The 20754-nt window shown below is 38.7% G+C and overlaps 1 protein-coding gene across 2 annotated transcripts in view; it reads left to right on the top strand.

Moving 5' to 3' along the window:
- The window catches only part of RIPOR3 (RIPOR family member 3), a 52858-nt gene that overhangs the window by 2237 nt on the left and 29867 nt on the right, over positions 1–20754 (top strand). For both annotated transcript variants that reach the window (XM_065691302.1, XM_065691301.1), the window contains exon 2: positions 19717–19845. In XM_065691302.1, coding sequence (XP_065547374.1) covers positions 19745–19845 — 101 coding nt within the window. In that variant the 5' untranslated portion in view covers positions 19717–19744. The remainder of the gene's footprint in view (positions 1–19716; positions 19846–20754) is intronic.

Raw genomic sequence — 20754 nt, 5'->3', positions numbered from 1 at the left:
CTACTCCTTTCCACAGCTAATTCCTTCACAAATATTCCTTTGCAGTATCCTCATAAAGAACTTGATGAGTGGAGTAGAGAAGATGGTGAGAAAAGGAAACCAGATTCATTCTACAGAGAGGGAAAAGTTATGATTTTAATGTGTCTCTTTCTCAGGGGTTTGAGGAGTGATAATGTGAAGTTATAGTGCCCCAGGACAAAACAGAGGTTCTGTGTATATATGTATAGTTATAGCAGGTAGAGCAAGGGTGTGAGAACTGTCTCAGAAGGTGTGTTAATTACACCATTTGGATGCAATGAATAGAAAGGCTGGATTGGAAGTGAAGGAGGTATTTGATGTAAAATGGAAGGTTTAATATTAGTTAAATATGCACACTTGATCTTAGCCAAAAGGCTGAGAAAAATGGGACAGAGTTGAATTACCCAGGCTGTTATTGGCCAGCACTGGATTTTGGAAGGTGATTGGCTGGTGGCAGTCCAAAATGCTACAGACAGCAAAGTCTTGCACAGGGCATCAGCTGGGCTTTAGTGACTACAGGTGCTCAGGGTCCTGGGCTTAATCCTCATGGTCAGCATGTGTCTCTGGAAGTATGTAAGGGATATACATATTTATGAAATACCAGCTTTTATCCACTTTTTTCAACTTTTCCATTTCTGTTGCCAGTTTATTCTCCCTGAACACAGATTGCTTTAAACCAGGACGTCTTCAAAGACAGAATGCCTGGAACCCATAATTTTAATTCAATTCTACTTGTTAGGGAAAAATCTTGGTTTTCAGCCAGTCAATGCATTTAATCATTAGTAATCTGGAGGATCAGAACACCAGGACAATATTGTCTTCTTTGTTACTAGTACAAAAAGTACTGTGAGTGTAGCTAACAAACAGATTTATATGTAACTGATATAGATTTGAAGTTAGATGTTTCAAATTAAATAATAAAATTTGTTTCATGGGGAACTTAAAATGAAATTATTATTGGAAAAATAACTGTGTCATCGTATTTTCTTACTCATCAGATACATTCTTTCCATTAATTCTTCCCTGATTTGCTTGGTGGAGTAGCAAAAATCCACTTTCATTATTTTGTTAACTCTTGCTGCTCAAGGCTGAATTTAGTGACTGTGATAGCCCTTGCAAATTGTTCTGGCCCTTGTATTATGGATTAGGATCCATAGTAGAGTTTATATCACGAAGTGTGAATCTCAGTTGCACAGTAAAATACCCATAATAATTCTCACTGGATTACAGTCATATAGTATGGCTTTAAGATTTCAGACTGAGTTGTCAGGATTATTAGTGATTAAAACCCCCTGTTCATTTGTTGACTTAGTGAACTGAATTTGGGCTGTAAACTTTTATTCTTGTTTTTCTTTCCCTTTTCTACAACTAGATTGTTCAGACTATGAATTCTGAGCATGCTGCACGCTCAAGATAGCATGTCCAAGACTTCAATTCCTATAATTTCAAGTAAGGCCAGTAACATCTACTGGTCCTCAGGAGCTCAGGGATCAAGGGCTGTGTGTTTCCATGTGGGCAAGTAATATCAGGAACATCTGGAATTTAACACACACTTTGGCCTCATGTGCTCCTTACATCTCTCATCTGTAACAGGGTGATAATACAGTAACGTTTATGTAGTAATGGCAAGATAATAAGAAATCAATATTAATCTTTTTCCATCATATAGGAAGAGTTATATTTATAATTAAGGAATGCACCTTGTTCCTCTTAGCTGAATACTTTCCTCACTTATTTCATATGGCTGGAGCAGTGGTAACAGCCCTCATCATTTTGTTGTAAAAAGGCTGGCTGCTAGAATACGTGCTCACCACAAGAGTTTTCTCTAACCATTGGAGAAACATTATTAAATGTGTAATTTTAATCTATGCATAAATATCAGTAGCTAATATTCTGTGATCTATCAAGGCAAAAAGGGTTATGTGATTACATGTGTTTGCATCTCTCTCTGCTTCACATTCTTGCAGACCAGAACAACAACATAACTTTCTTCTTCAGGATAGTTAATGTTCTGGCCCAGAATTATAGCACCAGATGTGTTGCCACAGAAACAATTTAAAGAGAGAAGGGACTGGGAGCAAATTGTCTTTCTAGTGGAAAATGTTTTAGAGCCTCTCATTGGTTTCTATGTGTGTTATATGCGTGCACAGCAGAGAATAAGGGAGAATTTTGCCTTCTTATTTCATACATCTGTTAGCATTTTAAAATGCTCTATATAGGGTTGAAAATACTCTGTTATGGGCATGAGTTACGTATCTCAGTGACAGTTGTTAAATCTTGACTCATTTTTAGAAACTTTGTCCCTGAAAAGTGTGCAGTGTGCTGACTGATTTATTCAGCTCCACTTGCAACATGCTTTGCAAAGTATTTCCAGTAATAATTGTTTCTCTAAAAGTAAGGAAACATTTGACTACATAAAATTAGCCCAGATTTTGATGCTGAGAGTTAGTAGCACATTCTTATGACAATTGACATGCTGATGAAAAGGGGGAATGTATATAGGCCATGTTTTGATTTAATCTTGTCCAGGAAGCAAGCCTTAAAGCAGCCAAAGAAAGCCCTTGGATTTAGTTTGCATTTTTTTCTCTCAGAGTAGTTGCCACAGGATACTCTGTGCAACATAGCCTTTCTCAACTATTATGAAAATATTTGTCTGAACAAAACGCAACATGAATTACCTGAATATCCCCTGTTCACTTTTTTGACCAGAAGGGCATCTTTATCCAACAGTTTTGCATATTGTTTGGGGGGTAGGTTAATGGGAAATACACCTAGGAAGGCCACAACTACAGCGAACAGGTTGGCGCATGTATAGTTGTGTCAGAAACTCTCAGACGTGGATACATTCAGTATTTGCAAAAAGAGATTTTTATTGTTCAATTTATGCTTATGATTTTTGACCTAATTAATTTAACAAAAATGCAGCTGGAATTGTATCTGTACTAGGATTTAAATTTTATAATAGATGTATCAGAAAAATCAGCATCTGTAACTAACAGTTCTTGTATAAACTTGACTGAAAAATCTGGGGAAATTTAAAAAAGGCCAAGATCCACACATAGAGACTTGTTTCCATAGTTCTTGGTCAGTCATGCATTTGGAAGGTCTTTCACCCTGCAAAGTCAGGAATACTGCTGAAGGGAACATCGTTGCATTTATCTTCTCAAAAGCCAGGGTGAAGTTCCTGTCTCTTGGGAGTGATGGAAAAAAAATTACCATATGCATCTATATGTGTAATGCTACCTGGGACTTTGGAGGATAATGGACATACATTGTTATGCTGAGAAGCCTTCTTTTGTTATTTGTCTGTTTGTTCAGTGTTTTCCATCTGTGAAATGTATTCTAAGTATATTCTCCATACAGTCATGCTTTTAAATGCCCCTCATTTTGGAAATATGTGATTTCTTCCCTTTGTTACTAATTTTTTTGTACAAATAGAATCATAGAATAGTTAGGGTTGGAAAGGACCTTAAGATCATCTAGCTCCAACCCCCCTGCCATGGGCAGGGACACCTCCCACTAAACCATGTCACCCAAGGCTCTGTCCAACCTGACCTTGAACACCAGCAGGGATGGAGCATTCACAACCTCCCTGGGCAACCCATTCCAGTGCCTCACCACCCTAACAGGAAAGAATTTCTTCCTTATATCCAATCTAAACTTCCCCTGTTTAAGTTTTAACCTGTTACCCCTTGTCCTATCACTGCAGTCCCTAATGAATAGTCCATCCCTATAGCCCCCCTTCAGATACTGGAAGGCTGCTATGAAGTCTCCACACAGCCTAATGTGAGACCTTCACTTTTCTAGTGATGAAAATCATTTATAACAAGTATCAGAATATGTCCAGGTGTACTAGAACTAAGAGCAGTTACGTAGGCTTATGAAAACAGTTTTACCTTATTTTAAGTGTCCTGCAAGAGTAATCTTTTGAAATCTATCTAGTTTGGAACTAGACTGCATGCCATGTCACACAGCTGAGTTTTGGCTGGTTCACAGGCATGTACATCACCAAAACAAGATCTGCCACAAAGATAAGAAATTAATTTCACTCATGCATTCCTTATTCAGGCAGAACTCCAGTTCTGGGTGTGGAAGGAATGTGGAGCTGGGCCTAGGGCCTGCGTCTGCACAGGTTAGAAATGAATTTTCAGTGTACAATTTGGATCTGAATCTGCATCCTTATTGCGTTAGAAGACCACAGATATTTGAATCTAGGTTTCTGGTTTGGGTGCTCTTTGGGGCTGAATCAGTGCTATGTTTGCAAGATGATTCAAACATCCCCTTAATTAGTTCACATCACTTGTCTGATCCCAGGAGTAGATAGGTTAGCCTCTTTTTAGGCAGCAGAGCTTTCCCAGACAGACATTGTAATGTAGAAATATAGGTACTTATAATTTTCTTAAAAACGTCCTTTGGGCCTGAGATTTTGTGTGCTTGGTTTCAATCCAGTATTGAATAAGACTGGAAAGTCTGAATAATGTCAGTTCAGCTGCATTTGACTTATTCAAGTGCATTTTAAAAACATGTACTTTCCACTTACATTTTTTCCGTAATTCTCTGCACTTACATAACCTCTGTTTTATTATTTAAATGGCCACAGACTTGAAGAGGGGAAAATCATTCTCCAACACTGGAACTCAACAGATAAACAGGGAGGTAACTCAAAGACCTCAGTGTGCTTTAAAACCTTAATATTTACTGCTTTAATGTTAGCATGAGTAGGTTTATATTTCTACTAGTGCAGACAAATACAGTGTAAATAACCTTCACTTTACCCACGTGCTGAATTTCTGCAGCTTTTGCATTAGGTAACTGAGATTTTACAAAAGGTATAGGTGGTTTCTGCAGGTTATAAGGAAGGATTTTGCTTAATGAGACCTATAAAGTTAAAATAGTAGGTCAGGGCTTCAAAAAAGATTTGACAGACAGAGGGATTCCAAATGCATTTGCAGCTCTTTGAGCAATTATTGCAATAGGGTGTATGTACTGGGTAACTGTGTGAAAATGTGGCTCATACTTGATCTATACAGAAAATTCATAGGCTTTTCTAAAGTTTTGAAGATAACTGATTTGTAGAAATTTGTTCCCTGACTTAAAAAATAGCTAAAATGGATGGATCATGTCTGAAAATGCATCGATTTAATTCCTTCAGTAGCTTCATAGCTTCAGCATCTCTGTGTTTGTTGTATGTCTACACATTGCTGTGTGCCTTTTTTCATGCCTTTAATACAACAGTATATGCCCAAACTATGAAGATCTATCACCAGGCTCTGATTATTCGTTGTTTGGAATGGACACAGTGATCATGAAGGTAATGCCACCTTTGAAGAGAGTCCTGCAGTAGAAAGCTGACTACTATAATTAACCACAACTCCCACTGAAACAGTAGAGACATCCTTTGTGTAACTCTGCTAAAGTCATTGGATCTTGTTCCTAATTCCACTGTGGCTGAGTTGTGCGCCTCCCTTTTTCTGAAGTGCTCACATGCCAATGTGTTGTGCAACCATCATAATTTGTTAACAAATAATTTAAACAACCTTAGACAATCAGTGCAGGCATCCCAGCTGCCTGCAAACAAACATCAAAAGTACAAAACAAGTAAGTAGCAGTGCAAAGTATCTCATAATTGCTTGAGCTTTGGTTCTTCAAGAACAAAAATACAAAAGGAATATGTGTTCTGCAGAGAAGGCTTTGGATGAGAACATACACTACATCTTCTGGTAGGATCTCTAGTCCAGACATAATAGCTGTGTCTGCCCAGCCTAGCTTGTTTTCTCCAGAGCTGTAGTAATACATGATGAATCTTTCTCCCATATGTGTATGAATTTGACTGGTTTTCATTTCATTTAAAGCAATAAGCAAGTATACTTTGACCTGTAATTGTCAGATTATCTTTACAATACAGTAAAGCTGTAGCTTATTGTAAAGTCTCTCTTGAGTAAGCCAAGTCATATGGAGCAAAATAACATTTTTCTGTTATAACATTGAATACACTGTCTGCCATTGCTGCTGTAACTGTGTCAGAGTCTGGATTTAATTCTGATCTGAATTAGTATATTGTTGGAATCTCTTGTCAACATGTATATTTTGTATCTGAATAGCCATTGCTGAATTTTGAAGATCACCCAAGAATAATTTTCTGCCAGTAAGTTCTCTGGGCTGTGTATTCTTAATGACAATTCTGTAGAGGATCACAAACGTGAGTTCATAAGATCAATGATCCATGCACTGATGGTTGGAGGGTCACGTTGCAAGTGTGGGAAAACTGCCAGGGGACATAGAACATCACATACTGTTCTGTCTGCTGCTGCTCCAGCCAGGCATGGTTCCTCCTTAATGGGAAGGCGTATCACTGTTGTGCCTACAGCACCTTTCAGCATTCTGGACACTGCTGCCATCATCTCAGGCTCATCTGGCAAGATGCATGATCATCACATCTTTCACAAATCGTGCCTGACTGATGCCAGAAAAGCAGATCAGTGCACACATGGTGCTTTTGATATCACTGGACTCATCACAATACTGTGGTATTTAACTGTTTTGCCTATGTGTTACCCTGAAATATAAAATTCTTTGCTGGTGATCTTATCCATTGTCAGGACTCCTTAAATTATTAATCAAGCAACAGCAGTGTGAATATGGACTATGCAGTTGGCCATCAGTTTTTGTGTTAGAACTGTCTGCAGCTCTGATAACTATAACTGTGTGAAAACCTGACTGTGATTTCCTTACATAGCACATGCTGAAGGTGACCATTGTTTGTCCTTGTTCTATAGGACAATAGAAGCTAATGAGTTAAGGATCAGTATGTTCAGTGAACTAATTGATACCTTGAGTCTTTTGCTCATTGGTTTTGGGTAAGAGCTCTTCACACATTTGAGTCAGTGTATGTGTTAGCACTGCAATTCACTCCTTCCATGTTGAAAGGAAACTGAGAGAACTTTCTTAGAAGGAGCCCAGTTTTGTCAAGTGGCATGATACTATTCAGCAAGAGAGGTCTAAATTGTGATTGATTCATGGGAAAGTAATAGTCTGGGTAACATAGACTAAGTCAATTTACATCATAGAAATAAGTTATTTTATGAGTCAGGAAAAACTTACCTACAGATTATTTATAAACTGAGAACTGATACTTGTTCTACACTTACCATGTAGCCATACTAACCTTTGTTCTGTGCCTAATTGTAGTATGGCTGTACTACTATAATTTTGTCTCAGTTGATGTTTTTTCAAATGACATTAAAAGCCTCTGCAGGTGTATTGATACGGCAGTGCTCGGTGCTAATACTACTTATTCTTTTATCTGATCCTTTATAGCAGTACATCTGTACTAGCAAAGTCCTTGTAGTATCTAAAGAGACACAAGTTATAAGCCCCTCTCTACAGCTGTTAAGCCTCTGTCTATACTACAGATTCCTGCCCTCAGTTAAATTGGGTAAGGACTGTGAAAAATTGTTTCTTTACCTACAAGGCTGAATTAGCAGAACGTGCGAGTATAGAAGCAGTTACAGTGTACAGTAAACTTATGTGTGTGTTAGTACTAATAGTTTTAGGTCTGACAGGGCAAGGGGGAATGGCTTTAAGCTGACAGAGGGGAGATTTAGATTAGATATGAGGAAGAAATTCTTCCCTGTGAGGGTGGTGAGGTGCTGGCACAGGCTGCCCAGAGAAGCTGTGGCTGCCCCATCCCTGGCAGTGTTCAAGGCCAGGTTGGCCAGGGCTTGGAACAACCTGCTCTAGTGGAAGGTGTCCCTGCCCATGGTAGAGGGTTGGAACTGGATGAGCTTTAAGGTCAGCTCAAACCATTCTAGGATTCTATGAGAGTTTTAATAGAAAGGACAGGCTGGCCAAGTTGCTCCATTCATTCTAAGATAACTTTTGTAGTAAATAATACCAATATTCTGATAGCAGTGAGGTGCTGGTAGTATAGGTATACAGACAGTGTTATATTATCCGCAGACTACTAAAATTTTTCAGAACTGTACTAGATGTATTAAACCAGCAGAGCTTTGTTGTGTAGCTGTATAGATCTGTGTGACAAAGTTTTTGGCATACCTGTGAGTGCTAAGAGGAATGTTAAAAAATGAAAGCCATAAAGATTTAGCTGTGCTGGCAAAGCACTTGTATAAGAACACTCCTTTTGTTAGGAATGCCGGTGTCTTTTGGGGAGAGAGGTAGAAACCAACTGGCAGAATACTTATCTTTTCTGTTGGAGTTTTGTTGTTGTACTTACACATAGATGCTGACTAAACCAGTCCACAGTCTAAGAAAAACTCCTTGTGATGCTGAAAAATATGAAACGCTAAGCAGATGTGACTGCTCGTTGCAGTAAAAGCTTTGAGTCCTCAGGGAACAAACAGTTGGGTTCAGAGTCTTTGAAGAAGTTTGAAACAGAGAGCTGATTGAGGGCTTTTTTGTGCACAAAACTGAAACGCATTTTCATGAGCGGCTCTTGCCGTGTTTGTTGATGATATTCATAACATTTCAAGGGACCTTAAAATTAGATTAGCTTTTGGCCTAAATGTTGAAGTGGTTTTAGATCTCAACAGATCCTGCTGCGCAACTTGTGTTTAGCACTTCCAGTTGTGTCTGCCTTATTTTTTTCCTTTCCAGTGAGTAGCTCTCTTGTGCTTGGGCTGGGTGATGTAGAAGAGTCTGACATTTCCAGGAATTTATTATCTCTGGCAGAAGTCTTGTTAATGTCAGTTATTGATAAGCAGGAGAGTAAACATGAGCCTGATGAGGCAGTGCACTTTCCATGGCTCACCACTAGGCTGATTTCGTGTCACAGCACACACAGCTACTCCAAACAGAAATTCTACCACTAATTAGTTTTTAAGATCATTTTTACAGTATGATTTTGGTTATAACTTACCTGCTTCTTGCTCCTTTCTAATGTAGAATATATTTTTACTTATTTATTACAAATCTTAGCTGCATTAGGGAGATCATTTTCGCGTCTTGCTAGAAATACTTCTGATTTAAGAAATTAATGTGGCAACTGTATTAACCTTTAATGAATATGCCCAAACAGCTACTCTCTATTTGCTGATTGTGAAATATTTGAATTATATAGCAGTAACAAAAATAGAGGGCTGAAGGAAGGAAGTTCATAAAGGCCAAGGCAGATCTGCAACCAGTTATTCTGGTGGAAGACATCACCACTCTCCTTTAGAGATGTGTTGTCAGAACTGTTTATGTGAACTCTCCCTACCCAAGTGCTTTAGATAAAGCACTTGAAACAGTAGTCTTTGCTAAACTATCTTTTATGGCTGAAAGAGGTTTAAGGGGCACTCCATGGAGTAATGATTATTGTAGATGGTGTAGTCTTCCCCAGCAAACTAGGCCCAGAAGGCAGTACACAAATTTGACTCTTCTGATTTTAAATTTGGCAAGAGAGTACTGCTTCAATTCTGTTTAGGCTTGAAATAATCCAAAGCTGTCTTCTAAGCAGAACCAGACTGACAAAACTTGAATATCTGGTTTAAAAGTAAATGTAGTTCAGTTTAAGCTGCATTTTGCTTAACTGCTCACTTCACCATATGTATCCTAATATATGCATTAGTTTTCTGCCTGTTTGCAAAGCCATGTCCTTTTGAATGCTTAATATTTAAGAACCAATTAGTTCCATTTTGTTTTGTTTGGATAGTTTGCAATTAAACATTCTTTCAAGTGGGCTTTATTTAGCTAATTCTGTCACAAAAATAAGCTCTAAGGGAATGAAGAGAAGTTCAAACTAGCCAATGTTTATTTTTATTATTAATAATTTATATTAGGGTAGTGCCCTGGGGAACTAGGGCCCCACTAAACCCAGTTTCCTCTGCATGCAATGACCTTGTCTAAAAAAGCCTTAAACAGCAAAAGATTCTTTCTTTGCTGCTGTGACTTAGTCAAGGGACCCGCTGTATACTGCAAGGCAGCATACTGATGAAGAACATATAAAGACAAATCAAGAATAGTTTTGTAAAGAAGCTTAAGTGAGGAACTAGAGGGAAAACCTGAAGCATCTTTTCTATAGAAAACCATCACTAATGCATTTTTCCAGTGTGAGCTCCAAATCATAACTACAGAGATCTTGTTCGTCCTCTCTCTGAAGTTATGGCAGTGCTCCCAGTGACTTTGATGGGAGCATGACTGGGCAGAGAAGCAGTGGTCCTAAAAACCTTATCTGTTTCCAAGCTAGCAGCAGGAGACACTTTATATTTCAAGGTCACACTGATAGGCAAAGTTAGTTTAAAAAAAATCATGTTTAGTCAAATTTCTATCAGAAGTTACTGTTTTCACAGCATTTGATCCTATCTAATTATACTACTTTATGTTGTACAGAAGTCTTAAAAAATGTATTAAGAGTCTTTTCACACCTGCTAAATGCAAAGGAGGCACAGCACAATCCTGGACATCATAACAACTGAGGATCTGGCCTGCTCACTATGGGATACTTTTTGTGAGTTAAGTGACTAGGACTGACATTGGGATGAACAGGGCTGTAAAGTGGAAGTGCCTTGAAGCTAGTGCAGCAGTGCAAATTGTCATCATCAGTGGAATTACCTTCCTTCTCCTGTCCCCTTATGTGGAAGCACCAGTCTTTTCTGTTCTCTCTCCTTAATTTTAAATTCAAAATCAAGACACGAGTTTTCCTGACCTATATGTTCCATATTCCTGTCCTCATTAGTTCAGTTTAAAGCTGGTAAAACATCTGTTTCCAAGTACAGCTGTGTGGTTAGTATGTAGGCCTTTTTTTTCCATACAAAAATCACTAAATCTGGTTATTTAAGACACAGATTTTATAGGAGCTAGAGTTGGGCTGTGCAAAGTTCACCTCATTAAAAACAAACCCAAACCAAATAAAAGCAGGGAATAACACCATAAAAAATGTGGGGCATGAATGTCAGAGCATATGTATTAGGAACTAGTCAGGAATGACAGGGAAAGTACAGGTATATCCACATGTATTCAAAGGCTCTTGGGGGTTTTCCACAAGTTTACATGCTTGTTGAGTGTCTACAGAAAGGGAACATTAGTACAGGACACAGTGTTAGGACTGCTATGACAGCTGCCCTCATTTGTAGAAAATATAATGAGTTCAAGCCTGTGTTAGAAGATACAGAGTAAATTCAGCCTAGATAAAATGTTCAAACCCACTGGTGTTAGCTGGTTAGTGAGAGGCATTCTAAATTGTCTTGATTTTGGTATCTCTTTCCAAATAATACACCCATTTTCATTATTCTAAGTGAGGCATCAAAATTCACTAATCAGTTTATGGGAATACTGTCTTTGAAAAAACTAAGTCTGTGTCTACACAGCATTAAAGAAAATACTTTGATTTAAAACATAAACCATTTTCTCTCCTATTCCCCTTTTATGTGACATTTTGTGTACTTTTCCTCTTTTTCCAGTGTTCTTTGGGATATTGATCTTAACTTCAAAACTTCATTATTTCTGTGGCATAAGATTGTATCAGTAGCATTTATGGGAATAAAACATGATTGCAATAGGAAGTTGACTTAATGGTTTAATACTTAATAAAGGGACAGTTTTCTTGACAAGACAGCTAAATGACAGACAGTTTCTCCCACATCAGAAGCTTGCCCCAGGACACATGCCAGTATATTGTGATTCACAGACTTCAGTTTATGAAGATATCAAACTATATCCTACATACTGTTGAACATCAAGTTTCACTATTAGTGGAAGTTTGTCATCTGTTTTGGTTAATATAGTCTTCTCAGTGTAATAATCAAAACAAGTATTTTATCCATGATGGTGGTTTCTATTGAAGCTTAGACTAGGGACTTTCCACAAGCGTAAGGCTGAGATAAAGGATCTTCCTTATTTCAGAATTGACCTGGAAATGGGCTTTTAGGAGGCTTCTGCATTAGAAGGGTGTGTGGATGGAGACATGATCGCACCTGATAAGTCTATCTGTAGCTTACATTCAGGCATAGATTGGAGAAAACAAGGAGAATGAAATATGTATTACACAAGAATGTTCCTCGGGGTTCCTAATTAAGAAGGAGGAACCTCTCGAGGACAGAATTGGTAGGAATCAGTGCCTTGCTGCTAGGCAAATTTTCCTTTGTCAGAAATGGAAGAGCCTGTTCATCGCTTGTAAATTGCTCTCCCTCAGTGCCATCTGCTTCTTCTGTTGTTAGGAATTTGTTTTTAAGTATTCATTATAATGTAGCTAACTGCAGACTCCAATGCTGCCAAAGCTGAAAAAGCTGCAAGTCAGGCTAGCGTGTGGAGCCTGCCACATTCCTCAATCTCTGATTCAGGCTTGCAAGTTTGTCATCAAGTTGGAAATTGAAACCAGAGGAGCTAGCAGCAAGCCCTGTGCTCATAAATCAGCTGATAATGGGTGAATTGTTCTGTGCCTTCCCCTGAGGTGGAAAGCAAAACTCAGTGCAAAAGTACTCACAGCAACTAGAAGAGCTATGATGTCGGCAAGCATGGAGAAACTACATGGGGCTGTATGAATATGCTACATACTAGCAAAGGAAGTAAATAAGGATTCGGTTATGTGCAAACGCTGATTCTTTTCTTCCTACAACATAACCAAAAAGAAGTTACAGTGGGATTTACAGCCAACCTTGATTCCGGATAACAAATTTCAATGAAAGAAATAGACACAATACTTCAGTGTGTGATCCGTGACAAGGTCTCCTTTGTGCTTCATTTGTTTGATATCTGCTGCCACTAGAGGGAGGTACAAAATTGACCACAAAAATATGTCTTGAAAATAGTTTCCAGGTCATTAACTCAGCACAGGCCAACATTTGCTGCCGGGATTCTACTGGAAATCTGGAACAAATGACCGATTAATTTCCTCTGGATGTGCACCACTGTCACTGAGAATAGAACTTGGATCTGTATGCTTAGATGAAAGCTAATTAGAAATACAGTAAGGTTTTGAATCGCAGGCTTGAAAAGCAGGTCTCTTGGACTTGAAAGTTGAGTCCTGTGTTCAAAGAACCACGCTAAAAATGGTTACATCAGAGACACTACCTCCAGCACAGGGGAAGATATCTGAGGGGACTGCTAATGAAATTTTTATTTATTGCTGCATAGGAAACCTGGACTCCAGAACTTCGTTTCCAGAAGCTGCCATAAAGCTATAGGACGGGCCTAATGACTAAAGCAATAACTTGGATCAAAGCTGTTTATCTGATTTTCTTTTTATTCATACCTAGCTTGAATGTGGCTGGGAGGAAACTATGTCAGATATGCAGTATTGAAATATATATTTAAGAGTTGAATCAGCCTAGATAAAATCTGCAAAAGTACCAAAATGAGTTACACACTGAAGCCCCATCTTTCTAAATAGTGTAAGCTGTGAATGTAATTCTTACTCAAAACCAATTTAACTACCTCCTAAGAGCCGAAATTACTTCTGAGAGTGGGATTATATTCCTGAATCATTTGAGACTTTCAAAATACAACCCAACAGATCTAAGTTTGGTACAAAGTAAAGGGCCCATCTAATAATCTAGGTTAAACAGATTTAGGCCAGTAAGTTCTATGGGACACATGTGTAGATATGTCGAGAAGCAAAATCTTCCACTTGCAGCAGAATTGCCATGTAATTTCTTACCTTGCTTGGTCTTAAACCAGCAGAAATAATTCCATGCTGGAAACAGCATGAAACCATTCCTCCGGGAGATCTAGTCATGCTGGGACACCTAGTCTAGGTCATGCTTTTCTAGAAAGGTTGGGCCAGGTGATCCTTGAGGTTCCTTCCAGCCTGGTATTCTGTGATTCTATGAGAAATGTTTGGTGTGGAAGAATGGTTGTTCATGGCTTTGTACAGCTGTATCTGGTGGTCTTCACAGCACTATAGCTAAACAGTAGCTAGGTGTAGGGTAGGAGATAGTTTCCTGCAGGGACTGTATTTTTCTACAAAGGGAGCTGAACAAGTTCATCTGCCTACATTGTTTTATTCCTATTTATTTATATTGATAGGAATCAGCAGGGAGAAAGATGAGTAGGGTGAGATGGAAACGTAACTGCAGTGGCTCTTCCCCTTTCTGTGTTCCCACAGGTTGGAATTCCTATGTTAAAATGAATTACATACAACCTTTTCAGATTCTGCTGTGAATCCTTGTGTTATGAATACTTTCCACAGAAAGGATTTCCCAGAAGAAAGGATCTGTATTTGAATGTAAAGCTGTGTTAGAACAGCTGTATTGAGGTGTAGTATCAAGGGCACTTTCTGTGTCCCTAATTCAGATGACTTTTCATTTCTAGAAGAATAACCAGAGAATTTTTTCTTACTTCTGCCAGTAAGTGTATAAATAGCATGTTTGTCTAACAATTGAACAAAAATGCTTAAAATTTAAGGGGGTTTAATCATAAATTTGGAATGTTTATCTAGCAATGTAGACATTGCTGCTGAGGTCAATGGTTTTTTTAAGGAATGCTCGAGAGCAAAGATTAAATGCAGTGTGTATTTCCCCAGTGGATTCAACACTGTGCTGTACACAAGCTGGTCACTTCATTCTTTGTTCAGTAAGCTTTCATTACATCTGCCTTTAGAGGTATTAGGGCTGAGTTATGATGTTATCACATCTCAGGAGTTTCATTCATGTAGTGGTCTGGATTCTTTAGATATCCAACACTGCAAATTAAGTGCCGAGGTCTGGAGATTTCCCAGACTGTTCCGTGGTACATTGAAATCACAAGAAGCTTCAGTGATTCAGGCCCAGATCAGCCCTGAGACTTTGTCCAAAGTGTTTGGCATTATTGTAATACATTGTGATAATCTGATTTCTTTTTCTTTATCAGTGTCACTAAAGACTCAAATGCCATTGTCTGCCGCAACTGTTTTGAAATGAATCCCACCCATCGTAAGCATTCAGAAGGGTTACTTAATTCCATTGTGTCTGAGTTTTGAAATAAATGAGAGGAAAAAACCTTTGTGATCACATCAATGTGATGGTAGACAAATGTAGTCCAGTTTTCAAAATTAGTCTTAAATTTGACTTATGCTAGAAATTTTCTGGTGTAATTATGTTAGGGTTGTCTTTTCACCTATTGTGTTTGCAGTATATATTTGTATCAGCTAAAACCCCAATACAGATGCAGTTATAGCAGCAAAACAGTTGTTGTGATGAGTTTATAATAAATGCAGGGAAGTGGAATGAGTAACTTAGCACCTTTGACTGCAGGGCTTTTTGAAACAGCAGATAAAAAGTTGGAATCACAGGCCAGTGCTAGAGTGAGTAGAGAATGTTTCTGAAGTCCCTGAATGTTCATCTAGTTAATCACTACTGACTTGGGGTACATGTAGTGAAAATTGAGTTTCAGTAGAAATCGTGTAGAACCAATAGACATTAATAGCAAATTTGGCTGTCATGGAGGAATTTTATAAAACCATGCTCTAAAAGGACATAGATTCCAGGTGTCAATCCTACAATAAAATCTAGGTACTATGCTATACAAAAATCCACTGTCTCAGAGGATTCTCCATACAGGCACAAATATAAGCCACATATTTTAGGATCAAGGCTGCAGTCCCCCCACTAAAATGTTGAGCACCTCTGATACTGAGGAAAGGATTATGTGGTGTTAATACAAGATTAAATCAACTCTGCTCGGCTTCCACAACTAGAAGATAAAGTGGCTCTATTGCCCTTCCAGGTAGAGCTAATGTAACGTTTACAAATAAAATTATGTATAAAACTAACAACAATAGTCTAAAAAAGTAAAATGAAAGTTAACATCAGCTGATGTTGGACAAATTATAATCACATAACGTATCCCAAATTACAAACATGATCCTGAGACATTGAAGTGATCGACATTTGATAGTTTGTGTACAGTCATTGTGTTTATTTTCTATGGGGGCTAGCAATTTATGTCGTTTCAAACTGGCTTTTATTGGGTTGCAGTTGCTGCTTGCTGAAGCAAGTACTGACACTAGTGAGATACGCGGCCCCTTGTACCTGGGTTATCAGCTCAATGTGTGTGTCCACACTTAGCTAAAGGAAGCAGAAATCTGGTACAGTTTTTGTAGGCTAGGAACAAGAGTTCCTAGGAACAAGAGTGTGCCTCTTAACCAACTGGTCGTTCGCGACTGAAATATACATTTTAAGGAAATGTGAATACCTTACTCTAGCCACAGTTCACCAAGTTCAAGTGAACCTCTTGGAGGTACTAAAAGAAAAACATGGCTACTAATTCAAAATACAAAACACAAGCAGAAATATTTTGCAAGAAGTCAGTGAGTCATATTTTCCTCATAAAATTGCTGAAACCATTGTGCCCAGAAACAATTAAATATGTGACTAGGGCTGGAAAAGTTTAGCCATAAACACAAACAGACACCAGTTTTTTGTTTGTGAAGGATGAAGGTCCTTTGGCTTGAGGAATATCCTAATACCAACAGAGACAAAACAGACCATGCAGTCTGAGCGTGCTCATGGCTGCGTAGAAGGTCAAATGTTTGGCTCTGTGTGCCTGGATACTTGGTAACACTGCAGGTTAAATGCTAATAGTTTAATATGACAAATCACTGAAACAGGGACAAACATACTCTTTTAATTTGAAGAAAATGCTCATTTGATTTGTATTAAAAATACATTTCTGAGACCTGAATTCTCAGTCTTACAAAATCTTTGTGTTAAAACGTTTGAGTCAATTAGTACGTGGCAGTCGGGAGATCTGTTTGAGACTCACAAGCTTTATAAGACTTTTTCAAGACTCCTTTTGTTTTTATCAGTAGTTCAGTGTTTCTCTTGCCCCAGCAATAGACTCCTCCAGGTTGGCCTGGTATTTTTATGCTCTACAAATGCCAGCCATGACAGCTACTGTATTCACACTGTGCTTTTGGGGAAGATTAAAAGAGAGGAAGTTCCTCTGCTCCCCAGGGTATAATCCCTGTGTTTATGAGATTTGGAGACACTGCCCTGCACAGCAGAGGTTGCAGGTTTGAAGACAGATTTGAACTCAGCTTTGTCAGAGGTCCTTACCTGATTTATTTCTAGCCTAAGGGGAGAGCTGAATTTGAGATGTGTCCAGATGCCTTTTCTCAGGAGCAGTTGTAACATAGCTCAACACTTCTGTACAGACACTCTGGCTAGCAAAACCCTCTGTTTAAACAACTGCATTTATAAATCTTTCTTACAAATAAAATGTTGTCTTGACATCCTACTTATGGTCTTCTACTCAGAAGTGTGAAGTGAGCTGTAAGATTTGTAGGTCGCTACAGAAAATACATACAAGTGGTATTTGACTCCGTTGCTGTTATTTCAAAGAAAGAAAGATAACCCCTTTAATGGTGCTTTCCTAACGTTATTTAAATTCTCTTCATTCTTACAAGAGGGAAATGTGAAAATGTGCTTAGGAATTGTTGTTGGAAGTAGCTACAGGAGGACATGACCCGGTCAGTGGCCTTGAGGCCTGAGCATTGTGCAGTTCAACAAACATCCCATGAGAATTTTTAAATGCTTATGGCTGTGCACAAATGAGGTCCAGTTCATCTCTCATTTGCAACAGCACATCTTCTTAGAGAATTCTATTTGATTTATAAAGACGTGTGCAACAGGATCAAGTCTAGGCAATTTAAGCAATTTCTTTCTTTCACCAGTGGAGTTTTGGGGGGTCTGTACATTTCCAACCTAATGTTTCACATCTAAAGCTCTGTACCATGGAGTTTTACCTCAGGAGTCTCCTCATCATTTTCCACTTTCTGAGCCTCTCAAGGGTCTGCTCTTTGTTTGTTCCGCATCTGCACACTTTTGGTCTTGTCCTGTGCTGGCTTTAGGAGTCCTATGAAATCAGGAAAGCTTTTCCTGCACTTTCTTCCTCTCTTTTACTCATGAACTAACTTTCCCAGGTTAGAGAGCTGAAGAATAGATCTTGGGAATCTGACTTAGCCTTGATGAGGGATGTGGTCAATAACCATGGGGCTATTCCCTTTATTTCTTCCTTTAGCAGCTTATTATGCAATTACATTTTTCAGTAAGTTGCATATTTTTTTCAGTCTAATGGTCCTTTTGATGGGGTGACTGTTCACAGGCTTACAAGCAGCGGAAAACTAGAGGAAAGAATGGAAAATATTTCAAAACTTCAGCTATGATATGATGCAAGTACAGTCTCTGATTAAGGATGTAGAAGAGGCATCCGTTCAAAGCAAGAGAACATAAGTGCTGTACAGTTTGATTAAAAGGTGATTAAGAGGCATCTAATTTTCCCCATGTAACAGATTTCCATTGATACTGCTGAAGCTATGGAGTTACGTGGATTTTGATGCACTGAGATACGAAATACCTAGCCATGCCCAGCACCTCTTTTGACAACTAGGTAGTTTGCGAAGCAGGTAGCTGGCTCAGATTTGTCATTATTACCTCTTGCTCTTAAATCTTCTGCCTGTTTTTCACAGATGGATTAGTAGGTTGGCACAGCCTGTAGAACAATGGAGTGTTAGGGCTCAGCCCAAGGAGCTAATGAAATAGGCAGGTCTCACTGCAAGATTGCTGCTTGTGGAAATCCATGACAACTTCTGTTACTGCTTTGGTAGATAGTGATACCTAAAGCATAGTCACTTACAGTAATTCCCTGTACTTGTAGAGTAGCCCAGAATTAGCAAAACACTCTCAAATCTCACCCCTCTTGGGAGGTATATTTAACCATACAATTCTTTATATGCAGTCTGGAAGAGTACTGGGTTAAGTTTCTCTCCAAGTTAGTGGCAGAGCCAGGAGAAGAATCTTATCTTAACATTTTGACATTTCTGGGCTTCTAGTCTCACTTATTGTAGCCATAGTGATGGGATACTGTCAGGCAGAGGGTTTTCTTTCCAGTATTTATTGTGATAGATTAGGAGCTCACTGTTTTTCAGATCACGTTCTGTAATGTAGGACATTTTTGTGTGCATCATGTAGAGCTCTTCACTGGAGTTTGTGCTTCTCTCTACAAATAGATACTCCAGCTTTTTGTTTTACTTGGTTTTACTCAGTTGTGGTGTTTACGTTACACCAGCTTGAGGGGGGAAGGAAGGGGAATTTTTCTGTATATTAACTGTCTGGGTGATTTTCTACAGCTGCTTGAAGGATATGTCTGTTACTTATATTGTAACTTGGATTCTATAGACATATGGCAGAAAACACAATTCTCCAGAAAGCAAAAGATTTTGACTGATGGAAAACAGGGGAGAGCAATCCAAGAGCAATCCTGCCAAAGGAGGAGTATGAACCTGAAGTTTACTGTTGAAATCAGACTTCTGCCTTGGGCTTAAGTACCATACTCAGCCAATTCTACCATTGACTTCAGTGTGGGTCTGCACAGATGCAAAGAACTGCTTTTTGGACCTGACTAAGTCTGGAGCTTAAGTATTGTGCTGGCATCCATGATGATTTGGGAATATAGTGGTTGGCCTGAACTCCTCTAAGCAGTGGGACAATTACAGAAATGTAGAGAGCCTGTGAATTGAGGCTAATCTGGCTTTTACATAGTGAGTTTGTAAAATCAATCAGAAATTGAAGAGGGCATAAGAGATTTCATTTTAGACTATTCAGTCCCTTATTAATTGTATTGTGGATGGCAACAGAGGAAACGTGTATAGCAGACAGGTCTTGTTTTTCTATTTAATCTACTGTCTGTTGGTTTGGCTTTCCACTTTCATGCAGCTCAGCACTTGCAGCAGCACAAACCAGGAATGCCAAGAAGGTTTTTTCTCATCGTTTTTTCTGTTTATTGCAGAAGCTGACGGAGTTACTGACCGGCAGTCATGTCGGTCAAACTCACATTTGTGTCCCCTGGTGATGGGGGTGGTATCAGCCGGAGTTGTTCCTTCACTGGCTTCAGCACTGTGCAAAGCAGAAAACTGGCGTAAGTAAGACAAAAAGTAAAGCACCTGATTGTCTGAGCAGCAGACATTAGGGACTGTGAATGTATTGTTTAGCCTAGGGTATCTATGTGTAGAAGTTGTTCCTTCATTTTTATCTTAAAACTATTGAGTGTTGTCATGGCTCACTGATAAATAGCTGTACTTCATACCTTACTATCTTACACACACTGTACTCCAGAGATGGCTGGGTTTCAGAGTCTATGTATCAGACTATTAATAGTGTCCATTTACTTGACCTTTCCTGCTAGCAGCCTAGTTGTAACTGATGCTTTTTGACTAGAATCTTGGGGGTAGTTATGGTAATTAAAAATCTCATAGACTTTTATAAAGATGGGGATGTTAGTGGTGAGTCCTGGCAAAATATGTAACTGAACCCAACTCAAGTTCCCCTGGCATTATTAAAGCAGAGCAGCATTACATGAGAGGAAGGACTGCTTTCTGGCAATGCCACAAAAGAGAGGAAGGGAGCAGTACTAGAGGCCAAGAAGACCACTGCAAATTCACTGCTATCAGTAACAGGTCTATAGTATAGCCAAGGTTGCAGTCCAGTCTTTAAGTCTTCAGTTGAGTTTCATAATTGCTAAACCATCCTGTACTGTTCTTCCCTTTTGCTTATCATAGCTTGTTGTGTAGCACTGCTCTATGCAGATAACTGCAGCTTTTCCACTAGAAGTGCTCTTGTTCTTTTTCTGATCCCTCTATAGTCTGTCAAGTGCTTTTAAAAGATATGACATATAAATGGAAAATGAGTATAATCTCTGACTGCCAATGCATGCTAGGATAATAACAAAGTGAATCATTTAGCAGTATCATATAGAAGCATTGGAAAGTATGCTTCTAGAAGTATTGTGCTCAAAAAAATCCTATTGTATGCCAGTAAAATACCTGAC

This window comes from Lathamus discolor, chromosome 11, assembly GCF_037157495.1.
Source record: "Lathamus discolor isolate bLatDis1 chromosome 11, bLatDis1.hap1, whole genome shotgun sequence".
Taxonomy (NCBI): Eukaryota; Metazoa; Chordata; class Aves; order Psittaciformes; family Psittacidae; genus Lathamus; species Lathamus discolor.
The sequence above is the reverse complement of the archived record's forward strand: the minus strand, read 5'-3'. Positions and strand labels throughout refer to the sequence as shown.